General features: G+C 50.6%; 2 protein-coding genes and 1 pseudogene across 7 annotated transcripts in view; 2 read left to right on the forward strand and 1 right to left on the reverse strand.

Annotated features, from left to right (window-relative positions):
* The first annotated feature begins 1364 nt into the window (after positions 1 to 1364).
* LOC121269236 lies at positions 1365 to 1850 on the forward strand (annotated as a pseudogene).
* A 4183-nt stretch (positions 1851 to 6033) lies between these two features.
* On the reverse strand, positions 6034 to 22135 carry LOC121269092 (post-GPI attachment to proteins factor 3-like). 5 transcript variants are annotated; one of them, XM_041173546.1, is made up of 8 exons: positions 21878 to 22135; positions 12744 to 12841; positions 12256 to 12408; positions 10756 to 10818; positions 10590 to 10651; positions 8850 to 8986; positions 7381 to 7585; positions 6034 to 6375 (listed from the first exon to the last, which is right to left on the reverse strand). In XM_041173546.1, the coding sequence occupies exons 1-8, from the start codon at positions 22065 to 22067 to the stop codon at positions 6327 to 6329; spliced, it is 957 nt and encodes a 318-aa protein (XP_041029480.1). In that variant the 5' UTR covers positions 22068 to 22135; the 3' UTR covers positions 6034 to 6326. The 5 variants fall into 5 exon arrangements, with proteins under 5 accessions (XP_041029480.1, XP_041029481.1, XP_041029483.1 ...); XM_041173547.1 differs by lacking the exon at positions 7381 to 7585; XM_041173549.1 differs by lacking the exons at positions 7381 to 7585; positions 8850 to 8986.
* Positions 22136 to 22423: 288 nt separating this feature from the next.
* The window catches only part of LOC121269029 (receptor tyrosine-protein kinase erbB-2-like), a 145188-nt gene continuing 140243 nt past the window's right edge, over positions 22424 to 27368 (forward strand). For both annotated transcript variants that reach the window (XM_041173414.1, XM_041173415.1), the window contains exon 1: positions 22424 to 22508. In XM_041173414.1, the coding sequence (XP_041029348.1) occupies positions 22454 to 22508 (55 nt within the window). In that variant the 5' untranslated portion in view covers positions 22424 to 22453. The remainder of the gene's footprint in view (positions 22509 to 27368) is intronic.

The following is a 27368-nucleotide window of genomic DNA, read 5'->3' on the forward strand; positions in this document are numbered from 1 at the left end:
CTTCCTGTAAGGATCCATCCATTCTCCCAGTTCCTCCGCCACATCTGCTCAGAAGATGCCACTTCCGACATGTCTTCTTCTTCCTTAACCAACCATTCCACTCCCACCCCCCCCTCCCCTGCCCCCAACTAGGGTTGACAGGGCCTTTAGCCACGTTCGACCCATCTCCCCCACTCTGCCTTCACCCCTTCCTTCCCTCCTAGGACCATGGTAGGGTCCCCCCGTCCTCATTTTTCACCGCCACCAGCCTCCGCATTCAAAAGAGCATCCTCTACCATTCTGCCAACTTCAGCATGATGCACCACCAAACATCTCCCCTCACCACCCCTCCCCCCATCAGTATTCCATAGGGACCGTTCCCTCTGGGATACCTTGGTCCACTCCTCCATCACTCTCAAACCTCACCCCCTTCCCACGGCACCCCCCATGCAATCACAGAAGGTTCAACACCTGCCCCTTTACCTTGTCCATTGTCACCGTTCAAGGCCCCAAAAACTCCTTTCAGGTGAAGCAGCGCTTCACTTGCACTCCTTCAATTTGGTCTACTGTATTCCAATGCAGTCCTCCCTCTACATTGGGAGAGGACCAAACGCAGACTGGGTGACCACCTTTGGTCTGTCCGCAAGCATGACCCAAACCTTCCTGTTGCTTGCCATTTCAACACTCCATCCTGCTCTCATGCCCACATGTCCATCCTTGGCCTGCTGCAATGTTCCAGTTAAAGCTCAACGCAAACTGGAGGAACAGCACCTCATCTTCTGATTAGGCACTTTACAGCTTTCTGACTTAACATGAGTTCAACAACTTCAGGCCATGAACACTCTCCTCTACCTTCCCCTTTTTAATCCAATTGTTCTTTTTTTCGCTTTTAAACATTAATTAATTTTTTAAAAATCCCCCCCCCCCCCCCCACAGGGCCGACACTTGTTTCTATGTGGTACTTTCACAGAGCGCTGACTCTTGTTCTGCTATTAACACATTACTTTATGCCACTATCAGCACCATCTTTAATACTAGCATTAACATTCCCTTTAATTTGAGGTCCATGACATCTTTGTCAGTCTCTCTTTAACTCCCACCTATTCCTTGCTCTTCCACCTTCCTCCACTTGCATCACTCCCTCTTAAACAGTATAAACCCATCACATTTCTGCTTCTCTTCAGAGCTGAAGAGTCATAAAGGGCTTGAAACGTTAACTCTGCTTCTCTCTCCACAGATGCTGCCAGACCTGCTGAGATTTTCCAGCATTTCCTGTTTTTATTTCTGGCAAATGAGGGATGGGTCAGTAATGAGTCAGTGTTGGGTCAGCAAAGGTTGGGTTAATGTGAGTCAGTGAGGAACGGTCAGTAATCAGTCAGTGGAGAATGGGTCAGGTTGGATTAGTGAGGGAATTGATCAGTAATGGCGATGATCTTCTGTGCAGTGATCAGTGGGAAGAGAAGGAGCAGAGACTGCGGGAAACAATTAAAGATGTCTGTCACTGCGACATCATGCAGCCAAACCCTCTGCATCCTAAGGTGCTGGATCCTGTTGATGCTATCAGCACCACTTTCTGTCTCGAGTCTGTCTGTCCAGATAAGAAATCATTGGAGAAGGCGCTGGCCAACATCACTTCACTCCTGAAACCAGGAGGTTTCCTCTGATGATCGGGGCACTTGGGGAATCTTATTACCTGGCTGGTGAGGTGAAACTCAGTGTTGTTCCTCTTGATGAAGATTACGTGAAGGAGGCAGTGAGCAAGTCTGGCTACAGAATCTGCGTCTTCAAAACATACAACATTGCCGTCTGAACTGAAAATTGGGGTTGATGATGTGCGCGGTGTTTTCTATCTCCAAGCACAAAAATTCTGACCTGGCTGTTTGTAACTTAACTAGCAGAGATTTTACAAACATTCAATCAGGAATGAAGTAAAATCTTTCACAGTGAGCTGTGAGAAAATAATGACATAATCCCACTGGGGTTAGGCAGTCACAGTGACAGGTCACTCCCTGTAAATTAATGTGGTGTGCGCATCAATCCGAGTTACTGTGTCACTCCCCGAGGGCCACTCTACCTGTGGACTGACTCACAAAATGCTTTTACAGTTTTAATTTGTTAAATTCTTGTCTACTCCCAGGAGCAAACAAATAGAAAACAATAAATAATGTCCGAAATTCCATGCAGTGTTTAATATTAACTATTCAAGAGCTGGAGCTAAAACAACAGCTCAAGAACCAACTGTCTGTAACACAAGAGATCAGCTACACACTGCACAATAATCATCACAGGTACTCAGGCTACGTACCTGTTGGATGCATACTGTACTCATGAGTAGTAAGTAGGTCCATGTTTGAGGCATGATTAATGATTAGATAGATGTTTGTGCAGTTGACACAATGCAGCATGTGTTCTTGGCTGATGAATATGCTCATGTTCTAGGCACATGTATAGAAATATAGAATAGCACAGCACAGAAAGAGGAACATTTGTCCTAAAGTCTTTGCTGGCTCTTTTGAAGAACAATCCAGTTAATCCCACTCCCCTGCCCTTTCCGCAGAGTTCCTGCAGTTTTTCCAAACGCCAGCATTTAGCTGATTCCTTTTTGAAGTTGCTACTGGTTTTATTTTATTGTTTCATGGATGTGGGTGTCGCTGCTGGACCAGCATTTATTGCTCTTCACTAATTGCCCTTGAGGTGGTGGTGGTGAGCTGCCTTCTTGAACCGCTGCAGTCCCTGTGGTGTAGGTGCAGCCACCGTGCTGTAAGGGAGGGAGTTCCAGGATTTTGACTCAGCGACAGTTAAGGAATCTGTATCCACTACCCTATCAGGCAGTGCATCCCAAATCCTAACCATTCAATGTGTTAAAATACATTTTCCTCATATTGTACTGGATCTTTTGCTTATAATACTGTGGCTAAAAAAGGTCAGACATCAGGAGTCTTGCGTGAGTGACTCACCTCCCCACCCCCCCACATCATCTACAAGGCACAAGTCAGGAGTGTGATGGAATATCCCCACTTGCCTGGATTGAGTGCAGCTCCAACAATACAAGAAGCTTGACACCGTCCAGACAAAGGCAGTCTGCTTGATTGGCACCCCATCCACAAATATTCACTCCCTCCACACTGACACACATGTAGCAGCAGTGTGTACCATCTACAAGATGCACTGCAGGAATTCACCAAGGCTCCATAGACAGCACCTTCCAAACCCATGACCACTAGCATCTAGAAGGACAAGGGCAGCAGACACATAGGAACACCACCACCTGGAAGTTCCCCTCCAAGTCACTCAATATACTGACCTTGGAAATATATTGCTGTTTCTTCACTGGCGCTGGATCAAAATCCTGAAACTCCCTTCCTAACAGCACTGTGGGTGTATCTACTGGACTGCAGCTGTTCAAGAAGGCAGCTCACCTTCTCAAGGGCAATTAAGGATGGGCAATAAAAATGCTGGCCCAGCCAGCGAAGCCCACATCCCTTAAATAAAAAAAAAAGAGCCCCCTGGTTATCAACCCATCAGTCACTGGCAACAGGTTCTCTTTATTTACTCTATCAAAAATCTTTTAAAGTTTTGAATGCCTCTGTAAAATCTCCTCTTAACCTTCTCTGCTCTAAAACCAATTACGGCTTGTCTAGTCTCCTCCATATACCTGTGATCCCTCATTTCTGGAACCATCCACTTCTGCAGCATCTCCAAACCCTCATCCTTTCATGAAATGTGACTCTAGGTGTGTATAATGATTCAATGCATGTTCTAAGTGTGTGTGTGATGACCAGCTCGCTTGTAAGGTTTACTCATCTAATTGCAGAGCTTCAGCTTTTTTCAGTTTTCTGTGTAAAGGATAGCGAGATGAAAGATATTCCATATAAATTGCCAATAAACCAAAGCTAAAATATTCACCCATTCAGAAATTTTGTTCCCAAGTCTCAGAGGACAAATCTTAACAAATAGCAACCATCTCTTCAAAAATGGAAGATCTTCATTTTACACTAGGAAACACAAATTAGGACTGCATGAAAACACTAGGAAAAAAAGTACAGGATTGCATAAACACCAGCAGAGTGCAGGACTGTGTAAAAACACCGGTAACAGAACAGGAATGTGTAAAACTCTAGGTCACACAGAACAGGGCTGTGTAATACACTGGGAAACGCAGAGGAGAACTGCGTTAAACACAGGGTAACTTAGAGCAGGACTGCGTTAAACACTGGGAAACACAGAGCGAGGCTACTATTATTGCTCACCCCAGGTTCCCTTGGAAGGTGATGGAGCCTCTCTCTCTTTACTCGAGTTGTCCACATGGTGAAGGAGCTCCCCATCAAATGTTGGGTCGGGAATTCCCAGATTTATTAAAAACCCAGCATTCTATTTCTTTTGAAGCTATTCAAAATATTTCTCTGATGTTCAGTGGATGGATTTAACCGCTCAATTCAGACATTTCAGGTTGCCTGGGGAATGCAACAAACAGGAAACGTTTACCGACTAATAATCTCATCATTATGTGCACCAGTTTTGTTGCTAACATTCATCCCACTTTCCGCTAAACACACATGGCACCTGGATGCAGGGTGGGGTCAAGGGATGGAGGGTGGTGGTGAGCGATGGGGACAGGGGCAAGGGACGGGGAGGACGGGTAGAAGGAAGGTTGGTGCTGCAGACAGGGATTGGGTTACACTGCAGCCGAGGCAGCGGAATGAGCGGATGAATTGGAAGTTTTGTGAATAGGTGAGGGGCATTTTCTGGGCTAATTCAATCTGAGCAAAGAATGAATAGGTCCCCTCCCCATCAGATGCCCATCTCACAACAGGCACCACTTTACCCCAGAAACAGCGACAAGTGAATATGAGAATAAAAGCAAAAGGCAGCAGCTCCAGGTGCTTTGTGCCACCTGGTGGCAGTATTGGGAAGTGAAGCAAACTCAGGGTGGTCAGGATCCCAATGTCTCCAAACAAAATCCTCTGGGGGAAAAGCAGATAATCAATGTTTCTGATTAACAACAGGTATGGGGTGGGGCAAGGACAGGTGAGGGTCTGGGATCAGGAGTCAGCATCACCTAGAATCATAAAACACTTACAGTACAGAAGGAAGCCATTTAGCTCATCATGTCTGTATCGGCTCCCTACATTCCTCAGGGTAGTGTCCTAGGCCTAACCATTTTCAGCTATTTCATCAATGAGCCTCCCTCCATCATAAGGTTCGATGTGGATGTTAAATGTTGGAAGTGGGGATGTTTGCTGATGATTGCATAATGTTCAGCACCATTCATGGCTCCTCAGATACTGAAGGAGTCCTAGTCCAAATGCAGCAAGACCTGGACAATATCCAGACTTGGGCTGACAAGTGGCAAGTAACATTGGTGCCAGACAATGACCATTTCAACAAGAGAGGATCCAACTTATCTCCCATTACTTCCAATGGCATTACCATCACTGAATCCCCCACTATCAAAATCTTGGGGGGTTACCATTGAGCAGAAACTGAACTGGACTCGCCATATAAATACTGTGGCTACAAGAGCAGGTCAGAGGCTGAGATAATGTGATGAGTAACCCACCCCCTAACTCTGCAAAGTCCGTCCACCATCTACAAGGCACAAGTCAGGAGTGTGATGGAATACTCCCCACTTGCCTGGATGAGTGCAGCTCCCACAACACTCAAGAAGCTGGACACCATCCAGGACAAAGCAGCCCGCTTGATTGGCATCCCATCCACAAACATTCACTCCCTCCACCACCAACGCACAGTAGCAGCAGTGTGTACCATCTACAAGATGCACTGCAGGAACTCAGCAAGCCTCCTTAGACAGCACCTTCCAAAAGCACGACTGCTACTGTCTAGAAGGACAAGGGCAGCAGATAGATGGGAACACCACCACCTGGAATTCCCCCTCCAAGCCACCCACCATCCTGACTTGGAAATCCTGGAACTCCCTCCCTAACAGCACTGTGGGTGTACCTACAACAAATGGACCACAGCGGTTCAAGAAGGCAGCTCACCACCACCTTCTCAAGGGGAATTAGAGATGGGCAATAAATGCTGGCCCAGCCAGCAACACCTACATCCCATGGAAGAATTAAAAAAAACTGCAACTCACCTAGTCCCACTCACCCGCTTTTTCCCCACAAATTTTTACTCCTCATGAGTTCTGACCCTGGATTAAATCCCAGTGCCATGTATTAACCAGCTGGTTCTTTGTGTCAGTGTGGAACACATGTGGAATGAATTTATGATGTTAGAAGTGCCGAGTACATGTGGGTAAGTGTTGAGATGATCAGCCACCATGTCAGCATCGCATACATTCACATTGCAGTCACTGGATGCGGCAACTCACTGGCACCTAGTTATTCTGTTTTCACATTGAGAAGATGCAGGCTGTCATCAATGAGAAAGCTGGGGGGATGGGGAGAGGGAGAGAGAGAGAGAGAGAAAGAGCAAGTTAGTGTAAGCTCACACTGTCCCACTATGCCTCACTGAAAAAGTATTTTCATCAGATTAAAACGTAAAGTTTCCATAACAAGCAGCTTGGACCTCTCTCCCCACAACCTGCCCACTGCGCACTCCCCACTCCAGACTGTCAGTCTGCATGAGAAACAGAAAACTAGTCACTCAGAATTAACCACAAGTAATGCAGGGGCACAAAAGTGATCACGTACAGAGTGCTGGCCTCTAATTCAGCATGAAACCAAAGCCCACAGAGACTGAGAGGGGCTGGGGTCCAACCTTAGTAAGGTTCCTCCCATTATCTCCTCACCACCCCCCAGGTAGAGCCTGGGATGTGGAAGTTGCAGTCTCTACTGGCGAGGGTTGAGCATTTGATTTCTTGGGCCCCCAGGGTTGAGTAACTTGCCCTGTTTTAAGGAGCCTCTAAACACAGGACTCGGGCAGGTCCTGTTCAAAATTTCTCTTTTCTTTTCGAGCACTAACTTGCCTTTGTATTTGATCGCAACCAGGGAAGAATGACTTCAGTTAATGTGGAGAGACTGGAGAAGCTGGGATTTTTCTGCTTGTAGCAGAGAAGGTTAAGGGGATATTTAATGGAGGTGTTTAAAAATATGAAAGGTTTTGACAAAGTAAATAAGGAGAAACTGTTTCTAGGCAGGAGGGTCAGTAACCAGAAGGACACAGAGTTAAGATGAGCCAAAGGCATAAAGGACCAAAGGGGAAGATGAGGGAACATTTTTTTTTACTTTCGAAAAGGAATTGAATAGATATTTGAAAATGAGATTTTGCAGGGCCAGGGGAAAAAGAGCAGGAGAAGTGGGACTAACTGAATAATTCTATCAAGGAGCCAGTAAAGTACAATGGACTGAATGGTCTCCTCTTATGCTGCATAATTTAATAATTGTAGACCGAGAGAGCCTAAAGAGTAGATGGTAAATCCCGTTGATCACTGACCTGTAAAAGAGGAATGGCACAGGGATGGTGCTGAAATGCCAGACAGCGTGAGCATCAAATACCCACAGCAACGGAGGGAAGTCCAGGAGTTCAAGTAAAGCCAGTCCATGCAGCATTACCACAACAATCATACACTTCCACACATAGGGGCAGTGAGCTCGGTTCCACAGGCACCAGCTGAGCCACCACAGTAGGTTAATCAACCCTGGAACCACAGAGTGAGAAGCAGGCATACCATCAGAACAATATGAGAAATAGGAACAGCAGTAAGACATATGACCCCTCAAGCCTGCTTCGCTATTCAGTAAGATCTCGGCTGGACTTCTATCCCAACTCTACTTTCCCACCCAATTCCCACACTACTTGATTCCCTTACAGTCCAAATAACTATTGATCTCAGTCTTGAACATACCCAAAGATTGAGCATCCACAACTCTCTGGAGTAAAGAATTCCAAAGATTCACAAACCTGAGTAAAGAAATTTTACCTCATCTCAGTACAAAATGCATCTTCACTCACACACACACACTCATTCTGCAAACTTCTCACTTACATGATGGGTCAGTGTTAGGAATCAAACACAGAGTAAAGCTCACTCTACTTCCCCCATCAACCACTCCCAGGACGGGTACAGCACGGGGTTAGATACAGAATAAAGCTCCCTTTACACTGTCCCCATCAAACACTCCCAGGACAGGTACAGCACGGGGTTAGATACAGAGTAAAGCTCCCTCTACACTGTCCCCATCAAACACTCCCAGGGCAGGTAGAGCACGGGGTTAGATACAGAGTAAAGCTCCCTCTACACTGTCCCTATCAAACACTCTCAGGACAGGTACAGCACAGGGTTAGATACAGAGTAAATCTCCCTCTACACTGTCCCCATCAAACACTCCCAGGACAGGTAGAGCACAGGGTTAGATACAGAGTAAAGCTCCCTCTACACTGTCCCCATCAAACACTCTCAGGACAGGTACAGCACAGGGTTAGATACAGAGTAAAACTCCTTCTACACCATCCCCATCAAACACTCCCAGGACAGGTACAGCACAGGGTTAGATACAGAGTAAAGCTCCCTCTACACGGTCCCTATCAAACACTCCCAGGACAGGTACAGCACAGGGTTAGATACAGAGTAAAGCTCCCTCTACACTGTCCCCATCAAACACTTCCAGGACAGGTACAGCATGGGGTTAGGTGCAGAGTAAAGCTCCCTCTACACTGTCCCCATCAAACACTCCCAGGACAGGTACAGCACGGGGTTAGATACAGAGTAAAGCTCCCTCTACACTGTCCCCATCAAACACTTCCAGGACAGGTACAGCATGGGGTTAGGTGCAGAGTAAAGCTCCCTGTACGCAAGACAGTCTTAGCTGGATTTAAACCCAGAGATACAGAGGCACTCCTACCTTAAATACATTCTTACTAAAATAAGGAACAAGTTGGACTCCAGTCAGAGCCTCTCTCACCTATCAAAACGTTGGCAGCCATGTTGTACCCATAGTCAAAATGCACATAGGTGAGGTACCAGATGTGACAGGCGAACAATATGATGAGTAGGGCCCCAAAAAGACTGGATGTCCAGGGGTGAGTCAAACCCAGGGTCCTAGAGAACGAACAGTGCCAGAGGTGGTGAGGCAGCATTCAGCAGATACTGTGTGCCAGGCACATCCTAAAGAGAGATCCAAATAGCGTTGGGCTTCTGCTGCTGCACTGTCATTAATTACAAAATTAATATAAAATGCTTCTAAACATTTAAAGACTTGATGTAGAGGGAGTTGGATCAGGCACTGAAACCCATGAAGGACACCCCATCTCTTGGGAATTACCAACAGCACAAAGCACATAACTTCTCAAGTCTACACCTTGGTCATCTTCGCACACATTCCAAACCCATTCTTTCAAATTGTCTTACAATTTCCCTAACTCCACCCACCCACTATCTATTCCCCCCTCCCCCCCTGCCATTCCACTTGCTGATCATTGTCCCTACTGCTCAGGATCAGATTGGGAGCAGGGAACAAACAGAGACCCAGATTTCTGGCCTTCAGGTATTTTATCCCAGGCCACTTAACAGTTGCTTACCCAGAAAGGACGAGGGAGGTTTGGGCGGCACAGAGGCAGTGGTTGTGGGGATGGTGGGGGTTGCTGAATGGAAGGGGTTGGGGTGCTGGGCTGCCCATGGTTTTCCTTGGGAAGGCTTCTAAAGAGGGGCACTAACCATGGAGAGGCCCCTTGTCATGTGATGGCTGTGCCCAAGCTAATTGGGGCTCGCACAGTCTATGGGATCATAATTTGAACCAATCATATGGTTCTCGCTTCCTGCTGGTCAGAACCTCAGCTCCTGCACTGCAGTGAGGCAGCGGAAAAGGAACAGGACAGCTAATCTCAATGTTCCATTATAAACAACCCTACTCTCCCTTGGACATCCTGCTCCCACCGGGGCGGGGGTGGCCTAACATCCCTCACCACTTGACAACATTATAAAGAGGGCCTTGCATTTCTATAGTGCCTTTCACAAACACTCAACTTCCCAAAGCGCTTTACAGCTAATGAAGTACTTCTGAAGAATAATCACTGTTGCAATGTCGGAAACACAGCAGCCAATTTGCACACAACAACCTCCCATAAACAGCAAAGTAATAATGGCCAGAAAATCTATTTAAATAATGTTGATTGAGGGATAAATATTGACCAGGGAGAACTCTTCTGCTCGTCTTCAAAATAGTGCCATGGGATCTTTTCTGTCCATGTGAAGGGGCTGATGGGACCCTTGGTTTATCATCTCAGCTGAACAAATGGCACATCTTACAGTGCAGCACTCCCTCTGTATTGCAATGAGGGTGTCAGCTTGGATTTTTTTGCTTACGTGCTGGAGTGGGTCTTGGACCATAAGCTTCCATTTCAGAGGCAAGAGTGCTACCCACAGAGACACAGCTGACACTATCAAAGGCTGGGTAGGGCCTGAGGCTCGGGGTGGGGGTGGTGGTGGTGGTGGTGGTTTATAGACACCAAGTCTCTCAGTAAAAGTCCAGGACACTGCTGTCGTTTAATGATGTGTGGAATCTATAGGTTCAATTTCACAACCTTGTCAGAAGATTCATCCTATCAGACTGAAATCAGCTGCGAGTGAAGGTGATGCTGACGGTAACAGGGTGAAGCAATCTGTCACTGCTGCAATGCAGGGAATTCCAACAGGAAAGACTCACCGGACACAGCACAGGTAGATGGAGTACAGCACCACTGATGAAGCACAGAAGTAATCCATTTTCTGCAAAATTAAGATTACAATAAAACCAATACTGCTGGTTATGTCTAAAACCATGACTATTCTGTTATGACTGAAGTTCTGGCCCCTGAAATATGGTTACTTACCTCAGTTAGCAGGGTGTCACGCGTGTGGAAGACTGTGGACCAAACCCAGGCATTAAGGGTGACCTACCGAAGAGAAATGATGGCAATCATTTTAATTATCAGTCACAAAGACCCTAGCTTTTACTCCTTGGTGCTGTCAGTGAAGAGGTCAGTTGAGGGACTTTTAACACTGCACAAGCTAAACATGGGACTGTGTGTCCAATTCAAATTAACACCACAATGATGAGAACACAGGGCAGAGGTAACCAGAACATAGCACACAGTCACAATCATTCAGCTCTGCCTCAACAGATGTTAACCCCATTACGGGAGAAGGGCATTAACACTCCAATTCTCAGTGGGTAGGGGAGGGGTCAGCACAAACCTCTTCTTGGATCTTACAGCATGGGAGGCCATTCGACCAATCATGTCTGTTCAAGAACTTTGAAAGAGCTTTCCAATTAAGTGCTCTTTCTCCGCAGCACTGACACTTTCCACTTCAAATCTAGTTCCCTTTTGAAAGTTACTATTGAATCTGCTTCCACCAACCTTTCAGAGAGCACATTCCAGATCATAACAGCTTGCTGCAGAAAATAAATTCTCACTTCTCATCTGGTTCTTTTGGCAATCTCTTTAAATCTGTGTCCCTCTGGTTACTGACCCTCCTGCCACTGGAAACAGTTTCTCCTTAATTACTCTAGCAAAACCCTTCTGATTTTGAACACCTCTATTAAATCTCCTCTCTGAACCTTAGCAGCTCTAAGGAGAACAATCCCACCTTCTCCAGTCTGTCCCACACAACTGAAGCCTCTGATACCAGGTACCACTGTAGCAAATCTTCTCCACATCCTCTCTAAGACCTTGATATCCTTCCTTAAAATGTAGTGCCCAGAACTGGATACAATATTCCAGCTGGGGCCGAACCCAATGATTTTTAAAGATTTAGTATAATATCCTTACTTTTCATCAAAAGACTCTCACTGACAGGAGCCAATATCAAGCTAATTGTCTCCTTCATGAAGTCACTCAATTAATGAAGCCCTGCACAGGCAGGGTAGTGATTGAAGGGTTGTCTCAGCACCCAGCTCCCACCGTACACACCCTCAGACAGGGACAGCAATTTAGCCAAGGCCCAGGGATGCGATAAACCAGCTCAGGTTCCAGCTCCAGATTCATCTGGTGACAAAGGGTGAGACTAGGATCAGACTCGAGGTGATTTCCCCTCCACATATCCGCAGCAGTCTGTGTGAAGAGCCTGATAACACTTGGACGGAGCAGGGGGGAGCATCATTATTTTCAGGGATCCACCATATAGGCAAGTTTGAATCACAATGCAGAAAGGTGCAGAACAGGGGACCTGGGCCTCACAACGGCACCAGAGGTTCTGTACAGAGGGTCAAAGGGATGAACATTTTGGGGTGTCAGTCTGTGTTTACACTTCTACAGCATCTCTCTACTAAACATGCCTAAAGATGCACAGTTTTACAGTGTCGGTATAGAAGAGATAAGTATTGCTGTTACCATGGCGAAGGAGATGCATGTACGGTACATAGGAGACTCGAAAGGCACAGCTGCCCGGTACCTGCCCAACATGACATAGTTGGCCAATCCATTCAGCATGGAGGCAACAGCTGAGGCAGGCTCCTGGAAAAAGAGGAATCGGTAGAAGGGCCACTGGAAAAAAGAAACAAAGAGACACTGGTGAAAGTAGAGAAACAGCCTGTCTGGCATCCCAACCATTCCACTTCCACACCTAATGGTCATGATGAGGATCAAGATTATTCGCAATGTCGCAGCAAGGGGGCAGAGGCCCTGTGGTGAGGGGGCTTGGGCTGGCAGGTGAGGGTGGTTGCGGTCCGGAGGTCCAGGCCAAGGGCTGGAGGCCAAGGGGGCCAGGATGTTGAGGCAAGGGGTGCCAGTCGTCCACAGGAAGCTGACTGCAAACGTTCCAGTCGCCAAACCCGGTATCAATCTGAGTGTCACAGCATTGCAGCTGCGATCACAATTACCTTGCCGTGAAACTGAGGCACGTTGTGTCCTTCTTTAATGTACAGTCCCACTGTTGCCCACATACAGTTGTACTTACAGTCGTCAGCACAGGTCCAGCCTGCCAATGGAAACAAAAATGGTCATAAGCAGCAACTCAGCACAAACTAACTCATCTCTCAGAGGCAACACAGCATTAATGTGATCCATATTAATGCCATTTATAAAAGGGTTAAAGCCTGAGATTGAGGCACAAAAATCAGGCAGGGAACAGGCTCGATCCCCAGCCTAATCCCTACCGGTGTCCACACACACCTGCCAGATTGTCATCTGGAGGCAGATATTAGGTACAAATGGAACTGTGCCCCCCAAATGTCAGTGTGTGTGGAACCGTACCCAGTGAGAGTCGGTGCGTGTGGGGCTGTAAACCAGTGAGAGTCAGTGTGTGTGGAACTGTACCCCAGTGAGAGTCAGTGTGCGGAACTGTACCCCAGTGAGAGTCAGTGTGTGTGGAACTGTACCCCAGTGAGAGTCAGTGTGCGGAACTGTACCCCAGTGAGAGTCAGTGTGTGTGGAACTGTATCCCAGTGAGAGTCAGTGTGTGTGGAACTGTACCCCAGTGAGTCAGTGTGTGTGGAACTGTACCCCAGTGAGAGTTAGTGTGCGGAACTGTACCCCAGTGAGAGTCAGTGTGTGTGGAACTGTACCCCAGTGAGAGTCAGTGTGTGTGGAACTGTACCCCAGTGAGAGTCAGTGTGTGCGGAACTGTACCCCAGTGAGAGTCAGTGTGTGTGGAACTGTACCCCAGTGAGAGTCAGTGTGTGCGGAACTGTACCCCAATGAGAGTCAGTGTGCGTGGAACTGCACCCCAGTGAGAGTCGGTGTGTGTGGAACTGTACCCCAGCCAGTCAGTGTGCGTGGAACTGTACCCCAGTGAGAGTCGGTGTGTGTGGAACTGTACCCCAGCCAGTCAGTGTGCGTGGAACTGTACCCCAGCCAGTCAGTGTGCGTGGAACTGTACCCCAGCCAGTGTGCGTGCAACTGTACCCCAGTCAGTCGGTGTGCGTGCAACTGTACCCCAGTCAGTCAGAGTGTGTGCATCTGTACCCCAGTCAGTCAGTGTGTGTGCAACTGTACCCCAGTCAGAGTCAGTGTGTGTGCAACCGTACCCCAGTCAGTCAGTGTGTGTGCAACTGTACCCCAGTCAGTCAGTGTGCGTGCAACTGTACCCCAGTCAGTGTGTATGCAAATGTACCCCAGTCAGTCAATGTGTGTACATCTGTACCCATCAGTCAGTGTGTGTGCAACTGTACCCCAGTCAGTCAGTGTGTGTGCAACTGTACCCCAGTCAGTCAATGTGGGTGCAACTGTACCCCAGTCAGTCAATGTGTGTGGAACTATAAACAAAAACAGAATTACCTGGAAATACTCAGCAGGTCTGGCAGCATCGGCGGAGAAGAAAAGAGTTGACCTTTCGAATCCTCATGACCCTTCAGCAGAACTGGGTGAATCCAAGGAGAGGGGTGAAATATAAGCTGGTTTAAGGTGGGCAGGGGTGGGGTGGGGGGAGAGAAGTGGAGGGGGGTGGTGTGGTTGTAGGGACAAGCAAGCAGTGATTGGAGCAGATAATCAAAAGATGTCACAGACAAAAGAACACAGAGGTGTTGAAGTTGGTGATATTATCTAAACGAATGTGCTAATTAAGAATGGATGGTAGGGCACTCAAGGTATAGCTCTAGTGGGGGTGGGGGGAGCATAAAAGATTTAAAAATAATGGAAATAGGTGGGAAAAGAAAAATCTATATAAATTATTGGAAAAAACAAAAGGAAGGGGGAAGAAACAGAAAGGGGTGAGGATGGAGGAGGAAGTTCAAGATCTAAAGTTGTTGAATTCAATATTCAGTCCGGAAGGCTGTAAAGTACCTAGTCGGAAGATGAGGTGTTGTTCCTCCAGTTTGCGTTGGGCTTCACTGGAACAATGCAGCAAGCCAAGGACAGACATGTGGGCAAGAGAGCAGGGTGGAGTGTTAAAATGGCAAGCAACTAGGAGGTTTGGGTCATTCTTGTGGACAGACCGCAGGTGTTCTGCAAAGCGGTCGCCCAGTTTACGTTTGGTTTCTCCAACGTAGAGGAGACAGCATTGGAGCAACGAATGCAGTAGACTAAGTTGGGGGAAATGCAGCTTCACTTGAAAGGAGTGTTTGGGCCCTTGGACGGTGAGGAGAGAGGAAGTGAAGGGGCAGCTGTTGCATCTTTTGCATGGGCATGGGAAGGTGCCATAGGTGGGGGTTGAGGAGTAGGGGGTGATGGAGGAGTAGACCAGGGTGTCCTGGAGGGAACCATCCCTACGGAATGCCGCGGGGGTGGGGTGGGTGGGTGGTGAAGGGAAGATGTGTTTGGTGGTGGCATCATGCTGCAGTTGGCAGATATGGCAGAGGATGATCCTTTGAATGCGGAGGCTGGTGGCGTGATAAGTGAGGACAAAGGGGACTCTATCATGTCTCTGGGAGGGAGGAGAAGGCGTGAGGGTGGATGCGCGGGAGATGTGCCGGACACGGATGAGGGCTCTGTCAACGGACCGTGGGTGGAAAACCTCGGTTAAGGAAGAAGGAGGACATGTCAGAGGAACTGTTTTGGAAGGTAGCATCATCAGAACAGATGCGACGCAGGCGAAGGAATTGAGAGAATGGGATGGAGTCCTTACAGGAAGCGGGATGTGAGGAGCTGTAGTCGAGGTAGCTGTGGGAGTCGGTAGGCTTGTAATGAATATTGATGGACAGTCTATCACCAGAAATTGAGACAGAGAGGTCAAGGAAGGAAAGGGAAGTGTCAGAGATGGACCATATGAAAATGATGGAGGGGTAGAGATTGGAAGCAAAATTGATAAATTTTTCCAAGTCCTGACAAGAGCATGAAGCAGCACTGAAATAATCTTCGATGTACCGGAGAAAGAGTTGTGGAAGGGGGCTGGAGTAGGACTGGAACAAGGAATGTTCCGCATACCCCATAAAGAGACAGGCATAGCTGGGGCCCATGCGGGTACCCATAGCCACACCTTTCATTTGGAGGAAGTGAGAGGAGTTGAAGGAGAAATTGTTCAGTGTGAGAACAAGTTCAGCCAGACGGAGGAGAGTAGTGATGGATGGGGATTGTTCGGGCCTCTGTTCGAGGAAGAAGCTAAGGGCCCTCAGACCATCCTGGTGGGGGATGGAGGTGTAGAGGGATTGGATGTCCATGGTGAAGAGGAAGCGGTTGGGGCCGGGGAACTGGAAATTGTTGATGTGACGTAAGGTGTCAGAGGAATCACGGATGTAGGTGGGAAGGGACTGGACAATGGGAGAGAGAAGGGAGTCAAGATAACGAGAAATGAGTTCCATGGGGCAGGAGCAAGCTGACACGATCGGTCTACCGGGACAGTTCTGTTTGTGGATTTTGGGTAGGAAGTAGAAGCGGGCCGTCCGAGGTTGGGAGACTATCAGGTTGGAAGCTGTGGGAGGAAGATCTCCAGAGGAGATGAGGTCAGTGACAGTTCTGGAAACAATGGCTTGATGTTCAGTGGTGGGATCATGGTCCAGGGAGAGGAGGCTGAGCGTCAACTCGCAGACACTTTCTCCTACCTCTATCCATTCCTAATTAGCACATTTGTTTAGATTATATCACCAACTTCAACACCTGTGTTCTTTTGTCTGTGACATCTTTTGATTATCTGCTCCTATAACTGCTTGCTTGTCTCTACAACCACACCAACCCCCTCCACTTTTCTCCCCCCACCCCCACCACCTTAAACCAGCTTATATTTCACCCCTCTCCTTGGATTCACCCAGTTCTGCTGAAGGCTCATGAGAATTCGAAACGTCAACTCTTTTCTTCTCCGCCGATGCTGCCAGACCTGCTAAGTTTTTTCAGGTAATTCTGTTTTTGTTTTGGATTTCCAGCATCCAGTTTTTTGTTTTTATATCTGTGAGGAACTGTACCCCAGTGAGAGTCAGTGTGTGTGGGACTGTACCCCAGTGAGAGTCAGTGTGTGTGGGACTGTACCCCAGTGAGAGTCAGTGTGTGTGGGACTGTACCCCAGTGAGAGTCAGTGTGTGTGGGACTGTACCCCAGTGAGAGTCAGTGTGTGTAGGACTGTACCCCAGTGAGAGTCAGTGTGTGTAGGACTGTACCCCAGTGAGAGTCAGTGTGTGTGGGACTGTACCCCAGTGAGAGTCAGTGTGTGTGGGACTGTACCCCAGTGAGAGTCAGTGTGTGTGGAACTGTACCCCCAGTGAGAGTCAGTGTGTGTGGGACTGTACCCCAGTGAGAGTCAGTGTGTGTGGAACTGTACCCCAGTGAGAGTCAGTGTGTGTGTGTGGGACTGTACCCCAGTGAGAGTCAGTGTGTGTGGGACTGTACCCCAGTGAGAGTCAGTGTGTGTGGAACTGTACCCCAGTGAGAGTCAGTGTGTGTGGGACTGTACCCCAGTGAGAGTCAGTGTGTATGTGTGGGACTGATCCCCAGTGAGAGTCAGTGCGTGTTGAACTGTACCCCAGTGAGAGTCAGTGTGTGTGGGACTGTACCCCAGTGAGAGTCAGTGTGTATGTGTGGGACTGATCCCCAGTGAGAGTCAGTGTGTGTGTGACTGTACCCCAGTGAGAGTCAGTGTGTGTGGAACTGTACCCCAGTGAGAGTCAGTGTGTGTGGGACTGTACCCCAGTGAGAGTCAGTGTGTATGTGTGGGACTGATCCCCAGTGAGAGTCAGTGTGTGTGTGACTGTACCCCAGTGAGAGTCAGTGTGTGTGGAACTGTACCCCAGTGAGAGTCAGTGTGTGTGGGACTGTACCCCAGTGAGAGTCAGTGTGTGTGGGACTGATCCCCAGTGAGAGTCAGTGTGTGTGTGACTGTACCCCAGTGAGAGTCAGTGTGTGTGGGACTGATCCCCAGTGAGAGTCAGTGTGTGTGTGACTGTACCCCAGTGAGAGTCAGTGTGTGTGGAACTGTACCCCAGTGAGAGTCAGTGTGTGTGGGACTGTACCCCAGTGAGAGTCAGTGTGTATGTGTGGGACTGATCCCCAGTGAGAGTCAGTGTGTGTGTGACTGTACCCCAGTGAGAGTCAGTGTGTGGGGAACTGTACCCCCAGTGAGAGTCAGTGTGTGTGGAACTGTATCCCAGTGAGAGTCAGTGTGTGTGTGACTGTACCCCAGTGAGAGTCAGTGTGTGTGGAACTGTACCCCAGTGAGAGTCAGTGTGTGTGGGACTGATCCCCAGTGAGAGTCAGTGTGTGTGTGACTGTACCCCAGTGAGAGTCAGTGTGTGTGGAACTGTACCCCCAGTGAGAGTCAGTGTGTGTGGGACTGTACCCCAGTGAGAGTCAGTGTCTGTGGGACTGTACCCCAGTGAGAGTCAGTGTGTGTGGAACTGTACCCCAGTGAGAGTCAGTGTGTGTGGGACTGTACCCCAGTGAGAGTCAGTGTGTGTGGGACTGTACCCCAGTGAGAGTCAGTGTGTGTGGGACTGTACCCCAGTGAGAGTCAGTGTGTGTGGAACTGTACCCCAGTGAGAGTCAGTGTTTGTGGAACTGTACCCCAGTGAGAGTCAGTGTGTGTGGGACTCGTACCCCAGTGAGAGTCAGTGTGTGTGGGACTCGTACCCCAGTGAGAGTCAGTGTGTGTGGAACTGTACCCCAGTGAGAGTCAGTGTGTGTGGAACTGATCCCCAGTGAGAGTCAGTGTGTGTGGAACTGTATCCCAGTGAGAGTCAGTGTGTGTGGAACTGTACCCCAGTGAGAGTCAGTGTGTGTGGAACTGTACCCCAGTGAGAGTCAGTGTGTGTGGAACTGTACCCCCAGTGAGAGTCAGTGTGTGTGGAACCCGTACCCCAGTGAGAGTCAGTGTGTGTGGAACTGTACCCCCAGTGAGAGTCAGTGTGTGTGGAACTGATCCCCAGTGAGAGTCAGTGTGTGTGGAACTGTACCCCAGTGAGAGTCAGTGTGTGTGGAACCCGTACCCCAGTGAGAGTCAGTGTGTGTGGAACTGTACCCCCAGTGAGAGTCAGTGTGTGTGGAACTGTACCCCAGTGAGAGTCAGTGTGTGTGGAACCGTACCCCAGTGTGAGTCAGTGTGTGTGGAACTGTACCCCAGTGAGAGTCAGTGTGTGTGGAACTGTACCCCAGTGAGAGTCAGTGTGTGTGGAACTGTACCCCCAGTGAGAGTCAGTGTGTGTGGAACTGTACCCCAGTGAGAGTCAGTGTGTGTGGAACTGTACCCCAGTGTGAGTCAGTGTGTGTGGAACCCGTACCCCAGTGAGAGTCAGTGTGTGTGGAACTGTACCCCCAGTGAGAGTCAGTGTGTGTGGAACCCGTACCCCAGTGAGAGTCAGTGTATGTGGAACTGTACCCCAGTGAGAGTCAGTGTGTGTGGAACTGTACCCTTGTGAGAGTCAGTGTGTGTGGGACTGTACCCCAATGAGAGTCAGTGTGTGTGGAACTGTACCCTTGTGAGAGTCAGTGTGTGTGGGACTGTACCCCAATGAGAGTCAGTGTGTGTGGGACTGTACCCCAGTGAGAGTCAGTGTGTGTGGAACTGTACCCCAGTGAGAGTCAGTGTGTGTGGAACTGTACCCCAGTGAGAGTCAGTGTGTGTGGAACTGTACCCCAGTGAGAGTCAGTGTGTGTGGAACTGATCCCCAGTGAGAGTCAGTGTGTGTGGAACTGTACCCCAGTGAGAGTCAGTGTGTGTGGAACTGTACCCCAGTGAGAGTCAGTGTGTGTGGAACTGTACCCCAGTGAGAGTCAGTGTGTGTGGAACTGATCCCCAGTGAGAGTCAGTGTGTGTGGAACTGTACCCCAGTGAGAGTCAGTGTGTGTGGAACTGATCCCCAGTGAGAGTCAGTGTGTGTGGAACTGTACCCCAGTGAGAGTCAGTGTGTGTGGAACTGTACCCCAGTGAGAGTCAGTGTGTGTGGAACTGATCCCCAGTGAGAGTCAGTGTGTGTGGAACTGTACCCCAGTGAGAGTCAGTGTGTGTGGAACTGATCCCCAGTGAGAGTCAGTGTGTGTGGAACTGTATCCCAGTGAGAGTCAGTGTGTGTGGAACTGTACCCCAGTGAGAGTCAGTGTGTGTGGAACTGTATCCCAGTGAGAGTCAGTGTGTGTGGAATTGTACCCCAGTGAGAGTCAGTGTGTGTGGAACTGTACCCCAGTGAGAGTCAGTGTGTGTGGAACTGTACCCCAGTGAGAGTCAGTGTGTGTGGAACTGTACCCCCAGTGAGAGTCAGTGTGTGTGGAACCCGTACCCCAGTGAGAGTCAGTGTGTGTGGAATTGTACCCCAGTGAGAGTCAGTGTGTGTGGAACTGTACCCTTGTGAGAGTCAGTGTGTGTGGGACTGTACCCCAGTGAGAGTCAGTGTGTGTGGAACTGATCCCCAGTGAGAGTCAGTGTGTGTGGAACTGTACCCCAGTGAGAGTCAGTGTGTGTGGAACTGTACCCCAGTGAGAGTCAGTGTGTGTGGAACTGTACCCCCAGTGAGAGTCAGTGTGTGTGGAACCCGTACCCCAGTGAGAGTCAGTGTGTGTGGAACTGTACCCCAGTGAGAGTCAGTGTGTGTGGAACTGTACCCTTGTGAGAGTCAGTGTGTGTGGGACTGTACCCCAGTGAGAGTCAGTGTGTGTGGAACTGATCCCCAGTGAGAGTCAGTGTGTGTGGAACTGTACCCCAGTGAGAGTCAGTGTGTGTGGAACTGTACCCCAGTGAGAGTCAGTGTGTGTGGAACTGTACCCCAGTGAGAGTCAGTGTGTGTGGAACTGATCCCAGTGAGAGTCAGTGTGTGTGGAACTGTACCCCAGTGAGAGTCAGTGTGTGTGGGACTGATCCCCAGTGAGAGTCAGTGTGTGTGGAACTGTACCCCAGTGAGAGTCAGTGTGTGTGGAACTGTACCCCAGTGAGAGTCAGTGTGTGTGGAACTGTATCCCAGTGAGAGTCAGTGTGTGTGGAACTGTACCCCAGTGAGAATCAGTGTGTGTGGAACTGTACCCCAGTGAGAGTCAGTGTGTGTGGAACTGTACCCCAGTGAGATCAGTGTGTGTGGAACTGTACCCCAGTGAGAGTCAGTGTGTGTGGAACTGTACCCCAGTGAGATCAGTGTGTGTGGAACTGTATCCCAGTGAGAGTCAGTGTGTGTGGAACTGTACCCCAGTGAGAGTCAGTGTGTGTGGGACTGATCCCCAGTGAGAGTCAGTGTGTGTGGAACTGTACCCCAGTGAGAGTCAGTGTGTGTGGAACTGTACCCCAGTGAGATCAGTGTGTGTGGAACTGTACCCCAGTGAGAGTCAGTGTGTGTGGAACTGTACCCCAGTGAGATCAGTGTGTGTGGAACTGTACCCCAGTGAGAGTCAGTGTGTGTGGAACTGTACCCCAGTGAGATCAGTGTGTGTGGAACTGTATCCCAGTGAGAGTCAGTGTGTGTGGAACTGTACCCCAGTGAGAGTCAGTGTGTGTGGGACTGATCCCCAGTGAGATCAGTGTGTGTGGAACTGTACCCCAGTGAGAGTCAGTGTGTGTGGAACTGATCCCCAGTGAGAGTCAGTGTGTGTGGAACTGTACCCCAGTGAGATCAGTGTGTGTGGAACTGTACCCCAGTGAGAGTCAGTGTTTCTGGAACTGTACCCCAGTGAGAGTCAGTGTGTGTGGAACTGTACCCCAGTGAGAGTCAGTGTGTGTGGAACTGTACCCCAGTGAGAGTCAGTGTGTGTGGAACTGTACCCCAGTGAGAGTCAGTGTGTGTGGAACTGTACCCCAGTGAGAGTCAGTGTGTGTGGAACTGTACCCCAGTGAGAGTCAGTGTGTGTGGAACTGTACCCCAGTGAGAGTCAGTGTGTGTGGAACTGTACCCCAGTGAGAGTCAGTGTGTGTGGAACTGTATCCCAGTGAGAGTCAGTGTGTGTGGAACTGTATCCCAGTGAGAGTCAGTGTGTGTGGAACTGTACCCCAGTGAGAGTCAGTGTGTGTGGAACTGATCCCCAGTGAGAGTCAGTGTGTGTGGAACTGTATCCCAGTGAGAGTCAGTGTGTGGACCCGTACCCCAGTGAGAGTCAGTGTGTGTGGAACTGTACCCCAGTGAGAGTCAGTGTGTGTGCCCCAGGAGGACGGTGATTGGTGGGGAGGATGTGGCCCCCTCACCTGTCGCGCTCATGTGGAAAGGCTGTAGTTTGCTGAAGGCCCGGAGCCCGGCGCCGGTACAGTTTTGCCGCTCGCACAGCCACACACAGTTGCGGTAATAGGGCTCCCGGTCCCCCTGGGAGCAGCAGACAGCGGGCAATCCGCAGACAACGAACAACAGGCAGCAAACGGTCAGTGCTCCGATCAGCATCCTCCAGCCCGGCTTCCGAGCCGGCGGGAATTCCCGGCACTTCAACTTCCGGGGTTTCACATTGAGCATTCCCCCAGCCCCACACCTCCGCCAAAAACACGTTCCGGACCCGGTCCGTCCTTCACCCGCCCTCCAACCCCCACTGAAGCTCCGCCTCCTACCCTAGGACCCGCCCCCCGGCTTCAGTCCCCGGCCCCCCCGGCCGCCGTCCCCGCCCCGTCCGCGGTCAAGCGACACCCCGCTTCAGGCCCCGCCCCCCCGGCTTCAGACCCCGCCCCCGGCTTCAGACCCCGCCCCCGGTTCAGGCCCCGCCTTCTAACACCCCCCCCCCCCCCCCCCCCCCACCGTCTCTCGGACCGGAAGTGGTGCTCGGGGCTGGCGGGACGATGCGGTTGGCGGGGCTTCTGCTCCTCACAGCGCTGGGCTCGGCGCAGAGGACAGGTGAGAGCCGGGGCCCACGGCGGGTGGGCAGAGAGCAGCGGCCCAGTCCCGGGTGAGGGTGGTAGGAGCGGGAGAAAGGAAGAGCGGGGGCCCGGGACAGGGCCCAGGGTTGAGGGTCCGGCTTGCCGCCGGGGGTCCGGGTCGGGGTCCGGGTCCGGGTCCGGGGTCCGGGGTCCGGGGGTCCGGGGTCCGGGGTCGGGGGTCCGGGGTCCGGGTCCGGGGTCGGGGTCCGGGGTCCGGGGTCCGGGGTCCGGGGTCGGGGTCCGGGGTCCGGGGTCCGGGGTCCGGGGTCGGGGTCCGGGGTCCGGGGTCGGGGTCGGGGGTCCGGGGTCCGGGGTCCGGGGTCCGGGGTCGGGGGTCGGGGGTCCGGGGTCCGGGGTCCGGGGTCCGGGGTCCGGGGTCCGGGGTCGGGGGTCCGGGGTCGGGGTCCGGGTCCGGGTCCGGGGTCCGGATAAAGCCTCCTCACTGTCCCCAGTGTGATTCTGAGCTAATAATCAGGAGGCAGCTAACTCCCAATCCGCCTGGGGCGAGACAGGCCAATCTAGGGATCGTTTTAATGTCTTGTCCGAAGGACGGCACCGCCGACAGTGCGGCACTCCCTCAGTACTGACCCTCTGACAGTGCGGCACTCCCTCAGCACTGACCCTCCGACAGTGCAGCACTCCCTCAGCACTGACCCTCCGACAGTGCGGCACTCCCTCAGCACTGACCCTCCGACAGTGCGGCACTCTCTCAGTACTGACCCTCTGACAGTGCAGCACTCCCTCAGTACTGACCCTCCGACAGTGCGGCACTCCCTCAGCACTGACCCTCCGACAGTGCGGCACTCCCTCAGTACTGACCCTCTGACAGTGCAGCACTCCCTCAGTACTGACCCTCCGACTGTGCAGCGCCCCCTCAGTACTGACCCTCCGACAGTGCGGCACTCCCTCAGTACTGACCCTCCGACAGTGCGGCACTCCCTCAGTACTGACCCTCCGACTGTGCAGCGCCCCCTCAGTACTGACCCTCCGACAGTGCGGCACTCCCTCAGTACTGACCCTCCGACTGTGCAGCGCCCCCTCAGTACTGACCCTCCGACAGTGCGGCACTCCCTCAGTACTGACCCTCCGACAGTGCGGCACTCCCTCAGTACTGACCCTCCGACTGTGCAGCGCCCCCCTCAGTACTGACCCTCCGACAGTGCGGCACTCCCTCAGTACTGACCCTCCGACAGTGCGGCACTCCCTCAGTACTGACCCTCTGACAGTGCAGCACTCCCTCAGTACTGACCCTCTGACAGTGCAGCACTCCCTCAGTACTGACCCTCCGACAGTGCGGCACTCCCTCAGTACTGACCCTCTGACAGTGCAACACTCCCTCAGTACTGACCCTCCAACAGTGCAACACTCCCTCAGTACTGACCCTCTGACAGTGCAGCACTCCCTCAGTACTAACCCTCCGACAGTGCAGCACTCTCTCAGCACTGACCCTCCGACAGTGCAACACTCCCTCAGCACTGACCCTCCGACAGTGCAGCACTCCCTCAGTACTGACCCTCCGACAGTGCAGCACTCCCTCAGTACTGACCCTCCGACAGTGCAGCACTCTCTCAGCACTGACCCTCCGACAGTGCAACACTCCCTCAGCACTGACCCTCCGACAGTGCAGCACTCCCTCAGTACTGACCCTCTGACAGTGCAGCACTCCCTCAGTACTGACCCTCCGACAGTGCAGCACTCTCTCAGCACTGACCCTCCGACAGTGCAACACTCCCTCAGCACTGACCCTCCGACAGTGCAGCACTCCCTCAGTACTGACCCTCTGACAGTGCAGCACTCCCTCAGTACTGACCCTCTGACAGTGCAGCACTCCCTCAGTACTGACCCTGCATCAGTGCGGCTCTCCCTCAGTACTGACCCTCCGACAGTGCAGCACTCCCTCAGTACTGACCCTGCATCAGTGCGGCTCTCCCTCAGTACTGACCCTCCGACAGTGCGGTGCTCCCTCAGTACTGACCTTCCGACAGTGCAGCACTCCCTCAGTACTGACCCTCCGACAGTGCAGCACTCCCTCAGTACTGATCCTCCGACAGTGCAGCACTCCCTCAGTACTGACCCTGCATCAGTGCGGCTCTCCCTCAGTACTGACCCTCCGACAGTGCGGTGCTCCCTCAGTACTGACCTTCCGACAGTGCAGCGCCCCCTCAGCACTGACCCTCTGACAGCGCAACACTCCCTCAGCACTGACCCTCCGACAGTGCAACACTCCCTCAGCACTGACCCTCCGACTGTGCAGCGCCCCCTCAGTACTGACCCTCCGACAGTGCGAAGCTCCCTCAGTACTGACCCTCCGACAGTGCGAAGCTCCCTCAGTACTGACCCTCTGACAGTGCGGCGCTCCCTCAGTACTGACCCTCCGACAGTGCGGCACTCACTCAGTACTGACCCTCCGACAGTGCGGCACTCACTCAGTACTGACCCTCCGACAGTGCAGCACTCACTCAGTACTGACCCAACGACAGTGCGGCACTCACTCAGTACTGACCCTCCGACAGTGCGGCACTCACTCAGTACTGGCCCTCTGACAGTGCGGCACTCCCTCAACACTGACCCTCCGACAGTGCGGCACTCACTCAGTATTGACCTTCCGACAGTGCGGCGCTCACTCAGTACTCACCCTCCGACTGTGTGGTGCTCCCTCAGTACTGACCCTCCAACTGTGCGGCGCTCCCTCAGTACTGACCCTCTGACCAGTGCAACACTCACTCAGGATTGACCCTCCGGCAACGTGGTGCTCCCTCAGCGTTGGACCTTTCTACTGTTTTAAAGTTTCAGCCTATAATTTGTCCATCGGGTGAGTTTTAAGGTGGGAACGGTAATGGGAGGTAATGCCAGAATGCAGGGCCTCGATAGCTGAAGGCACGACCACTAATGATGGAGAAAAGCAATGGGAGTATGGGTTATGTGCAATTAGTCAATGTCACATTTGTAAGGGGTCGTTTGGCGAGTTGGAACACTGGAGGCTGTTTCAGGAATAGGGAGGGATTTGGCACTGGAGGGTTTCTGACACAAGGATGAGAATTTTAAAATAGTGGCGCTTCAGGTCTGAGAGACTATATAGGTCAGTGACTGTGCACGTGATAAGTGAATGTGACTTAGTGTGAGATAGGTTGTGGGAGCAGAGTTTATGAAGAGGGGAAGATGAGATGCCAGTCGGGGAAGTGTTAGAATAGTTAATTCAAGAATTAACAAATGTATGGTTGAGGGAGTTGACAGCAAGGGTGCCTATGGGTGATGATAGAGGTGGAAGTCAGTGGTCTTGGAGTGGAGATGGGTCAGAAACACAGGTCAGGGTCAAATAGAATATTTGCTGAATATCAGTGATTATAATTCCTCAGCTACAGGGTTTGTTCACAATAATCCAAACTAATGCTCCAGTCCAGTGCTGAGGGGATGCTGCACTGTAGAAGTTATTATTTGGTTGAAACATTAAACGGAGGTCCCATCTGCCTGCTCAGGTGGACTTATAAGACCACATGACTACTATTTTGAAGAACAGGAGAGTTCTCCCGGTGTCCTGGCTGATATTTATCCCTCAGTCAATGTCTCTCAGATTATCTGACCCTTATCACATTGTTGTTTGTGGGATCTTGCTATGGGCAGATTATCTGCCATGTTCCTACTTTACATCAGTGACTACACTTCAAAAAGCACTTCATTGGCAGTAAAGCATTTTGAGATGTCAGGGGGTCATGAAAAGCGCTATATAAAGACAAGTCTTTCTTTCCTATTTTGACACCTATAGCAGCTGTTCAGAGGTGTAGCTCTTCAAGGCTGCTATTGGAATGTTTGTGTTAGTGATTACCAGTCTGGTTCAATCACATGAAGACACAATTCTCAGACATGTGTAATCTATTAACTGCTGCTTTAATTTTAAATCTCTCAGTCTCTCAATGATTTCACAGTGTAAGTGTGGTGAAGTGTGTGGGGTGATTGCATTCTGCTGGCTCTTTCCAAATAGAAATTTCCTGTGATTCACTGTAGTCATAGACAATGTCCCCGACAGTTTGACAAAAGCCAAAAATTTTGCCTGCAGCTACCATTAGATAGGAAGTAAATATAATTTGGAAAAATCGCTGTGGGATGAGGCGTGATACTGGGTAAATGTCCTTGAAAAGTTAATTTTTAAATATTGCAACACTGGTTGGATGGTCGGTGCAATTTTTGATGTCTGTGCCTCTGATCGAGACTTGGGCTGGTTGACCAGGGATTGTTTAATTTGACCAACAATTGTCAGCAAGTATCTTGTCTTTTGGAAAATGTTTCCCTCAGGTAACCTCATTCACTGACAGTTTCAGGCACTTAGTAATCAAAGCTGTGGACCCAGCCCTCATGCGCACATAGGCTGCCATTGGAAGACCAGGCAATTAACTACAACAGGAATTGCAAATCTTTTGGTCAGGTTCTAGGTGATATTTGATCAGACGGCAGTGAGACTATGGTATATTGGTTATGTTTGAAGATTACTTAGACTCTGCAGGGCTCCCAGCTTAAGCAGCAAGCCACTCCATCTGAGAATGGGGTGAAAATTTGCAAATTTCACGTTCAGTCAGTGAAGCAAGTGACTGATTGACTGTCTAAAAAAACAGGCTGAATGAGCAATTTCTGGATATAAACTTTCCCGCTGCTTTGGCTGATATGGCAACATCACATCTCGTGCTGCTGGTGGGATCAAGCGGTTGCCCACTGAACTGTGCTGGTAATATTTGCCACTATACGTCTACTGAGAGGGTATATGAAGTGGAAGTCATTGGCAGCTTATGGCTGAGTGTTGATCTCCCATCATGGCTGATCCTTTGCCAGACAGTGATGGAACTGA

The sequence above is a fragment of the Carcharodon carcharias genome, chromosome 23 (genome assembly GCF_017639515.1).
Source record: "Carcharodon carcharias isolate sCarCar2 chromosome 23, sCarCar2.pri, whole genome shotgun sequence".
Lineage (NCBI taxonomy): Eukaryota > Metazoa > Chordata > Chondrichthyes > Lamniformes > Lamnidae > Carcharodon > Carcharodon carcharias.